A 3,545-nucleotide genomic window follows, 5' to 3' on the forward strand; every position below is an offset into this window, starting at 1 on the left:
GGGGGATTCTTCCACACGCGCATTCCCCGCCATTCTGCGCTTTCCATCGGCCAATCCACTGGACTAGGACCTTTTTGCTATCCTTCCTTGTCTGCGATGCCGTACTGAGTAAACTACCCTTGATATATCTGCTGTTATGGATTTGATCACGACCTCATAGCTATTTGTCTTATGCTTTAATTTCAACTTTACTCGATATCCCTAGGCTGCCCAGCTGCCGTGTCTTTCAGTATTCATTGAGAGAACTCTTTTAAGTGTTTACACCTTGAGGACATCAACCCGAATGTCTTTCATCTCTCGACTGCCCTCCACCACCTCCCGCCTCGGGGCAAGGGCAGTTATTCTCAAGCCAACAGCAGCGGCAGCAGTTCGTGCCAATTCCTCTCTCACAGGCGGCCCCGGAAACAAACCGCTCAACTCCATCCTCATCGCCAATCGCGGCGAGATCGCACTGTATGCCTGTCTCTTCTAATTTCATTCTGGGAGTCTAGAAACGAGTCTGACAATATCTTGTTTTGGAACTTGTTTTTTTCCAGACGAGTAGGACGAACAGCTTCACAGCATGGCATTCGAGTAACGACCCTCTATACCGATCCCGATGCACGGGCTCAACACGCGCTAAGTTCCCCGTTCGCGTTCAATCTGGGCGAAACATCCGCATATCTGGATGGAGATCGGATCATTGAGATCGCGCAGAAGGAGGGTTGCCAGGGCATACATCCCGGTTATGGTTTTGTGAGCAATTATTTAATTATTTACCTTTTTGTCTTTCTTCTTTTTGGTTGGGGGGGGAGAAGGATTGGTTGGATTTCAAACAATGAGTTTATTGGGATCGGTGGGCTGACGATGATGTTTCGCAATTTTTATAGCTGAGTGAGAACTCTGCGTTTGCGCAAAAATGCACGCAGGCAGGCTTGGTTTTTATTGGCCCTCCGCCTAAGGCTATCGAGGCTATGGGTGATAAGAGGTATGTGGTAGATGCATATGTGTATTTTTCATCCAAAGGGCAAATGCTCACTTGGATATGTGTAGCCGATCAAAGGAAATTATGACGGCAGCAGGCGTCCCCTGTGTGCCTGGCTACCATGGAGATAACCAAAGCATGGAGTTCCTTGAAGCAGAGGCAGAGAAGATCAAGTTCCCAGTCCTCATCAAGGCTGTGAAGGGTGGCGGTGGTAAGGGAATGCGAATCGCCAGCTCCAAAGAGACCTTCCGGGATCAGCTTATTTCTGCAAAATCGGAGGCGATGAACTCCTTCGGCGATGACACGATGCTGGTTGAGAAATATATCACGACTCCACGACATATCGAAGTACAGGTGTTTGCGGATAAGCATGGGAACTGTGTCGCGCTGGGCGAGAGAGATTGTAGTATCCAGAGACGTCATCAGAAGATCCTTGAGGAATCCCCCGCCCCGCATTTGCCTGAGGCAACACGGAAGGATATTTGGGATAAAGCACGGGCGGCGGCGTTAGCTGTAGGCTACGAGGGAGCGGGAACGGTGGAATTCATCTTTGATAATGACACGGGGGAATTCTTTTTCATGGAGATGAATACCCGGTTACAGGTCGAGCATCCGGTTACGGAGATGGTTACGGGACAAGATCTGGTCCATTGGCAGATTCTGGTTGCTGAGGGAGCCCCGCTGCCCCTGACGCAGGATGAAATCGAGTCTATTATGGCGACCAAGGGTCACGCTATCGAGGCGCGTATATATGCCGAAAACCCTGATCAAGGATTCGTCCCAGACTCTGGCCGCCTCCTACACGTTCGCACTCCTGCAGCGACAGAAGACGTGCGGATTGACGCTGGTTTTGTTGCCGGCGATGAAGTATCTTCGCATTACGATCCTATGATCTCGAAGCTGATTGTCAGGGGATCGAATCGGACAGAAGCTCTACGGAATCTCTCCATGGCGCTGGAACAGTATGAAGTGGCAGGACCAATCACCAATATCGAATTCCTGAAACGGGTGTGCAAAAGCCCAGACTTCGTTTCTGGGGATGTTGAGACGGGCTACATCGATAAACACAGGGCTGAATTATTTGCAAAACAGCCTGTAGAGGATGAAGTTCTGGCTCAGGTTGCACTATACTGCCTACTCAGTTCCTCCAAAGCGGGCGGCCCAGCAGGCTCAGTGGTTGGATTCAGCCCGGCATATCAAGAGCGACAATTTACGTTTGTAGAAGCTACTGCGCAAACCTCATCAGAATCATCTGGCAATGCAGCATCCTTCAACGTCCAAGTGCAACAAACCGGCGAAGCAACATTCAATATCGTCGTGAACGGCACTAGTTTCGAGAACGTCAGGGTCCAACAGCAACCGCACGAGTCCAACGTCGTCACCTCGTTTTTCCCACACACGAGACTTGACACGACGGTGATTCGCGACGAAGATGCCATCACAGCGTTCCAGCGTGGGAGACAGTATCGGTTGAAGATCCCGCGGGCTAAATGGATGGAGAAGGCGCTGGGGATTAAAGATACCGCAAATAGCGTGCTCGCGCCGATGCCATGTAAGATCTTGAGAGTCGAGGTTGTGGAGGGGGCGACTGTGGTGAAGGACCAACCACTCGTGGTTATTGAGAGTATGAAGATGGAAACTGTGATTCGGAGTCCACAGGATGGGAAAATTGAGAAGGTGGTGCATAAGGCCGGGGTAAGTTTTTACACCATTTTCTCTTTCTCTCTTTCTCTCTTTCTTTCTTGCATTTTCTTTCTTGGTTTCCAACCCCTTTTTGCCTTTCTTCTTACATTCCTTTTCCTGGGCTTGGAAAACAAAATTATCTCTTAACTAACTCATCGTGGGACATTTTTAGGATATATGCAAAGCCGGAACCGCACTCGTTGAGTTTGCAGAGGCTTCTTCTGACGCAGAGGCGAAGACTTCATAACTTAAAAACCTATTCGACATACGGTGACTCGGTGAGCCGTCTGCGTGCCGTGCTTTCTGAAGGGACCAAGCTGTTTATTCACCGGCTGTTATCGTTTTACATTGCAAGTAGAAGGAAATTGAGATTCTACCATCTTGTCATTCCACCCTTCCCTTCCCGCGCCCCTGAGACTCTTTTTTTTTTTGCGTATAATATACGAACATGTCCTGTTGTTTTCATTTATTTATTTATCTTTCATGTGAATGTATACTACATATAGAGAAGAGAAAGAGAAAGATTTTTATAAGACCCTGATAGATTTAACTTGACGACACGGTCGTGACTTGTTTGAATTCTGGGCACATTCATTTACTTTTTGGGTAGCTACGGATCAATTTATATCTCGGTACATACAGTACCCTGCTGACATGATAATCGAATCGAATCGGCACATGGCATCGGGTAGAACTCGATGGGGTGTCTGGGCAGTTCTTCCTCAGATTTAAAAAGGGGGGGGGGGGGGGGGTGAGAATGAATCTGCGAGTTGCACCAAAAGACTTGTCACTTGGTCACTGTTTGGACGACTTCTCTTGCAGTTGTCGTAGTCGTTCGCGGACAAAGTATTGGTATTATAATAAGAATATATATTTGATCAATTTTGCCGCGCTAACG

General features: G+C 48.4%; 1 protein-coding gene across 1 annotated transcript; it reads left to right on the top strand.

Moving 5' to 3' along the window:
• Positions 1-283: 283 nt before the first annotated feature.
• On the top strand, positions 284-2,894 carry HCAG_00678 (hypothetical protein; the record flags this gene model as incomplete). Its single annotated transcript, XM_001543582.1, has 5 exons — positions 284-453; positions 537-735; positions 870-967; positions 1,033-2,659; positions 2,820-2,894. 5 exons carry the CDS (start codon positions 284-286, stop codon positions 2,892-2,894), a joined length of 2,169 nt encoding a protein of 722 aa, XP_001543632.1.
• Between the last annotated feature and the right edge of the window lie 651 nt (positions 2,895-3,545).

The sequence above is a fragment of the Histoplasma capsulatum genome, genomic scaffold (assembly GCF_000149585.1).
Source record: "Histoplasma capsulatum NAm1 scaffold_1 genomic scaffold, whole genome shotgun sequence".
NCBI classification, from domain to species: Eukaryota; Fungi; Ascomycota; class Eurotiomycetes; order Onygenales; family Ajellomycetaceae; genus Histoplasma; species Histoplasma mississippiense.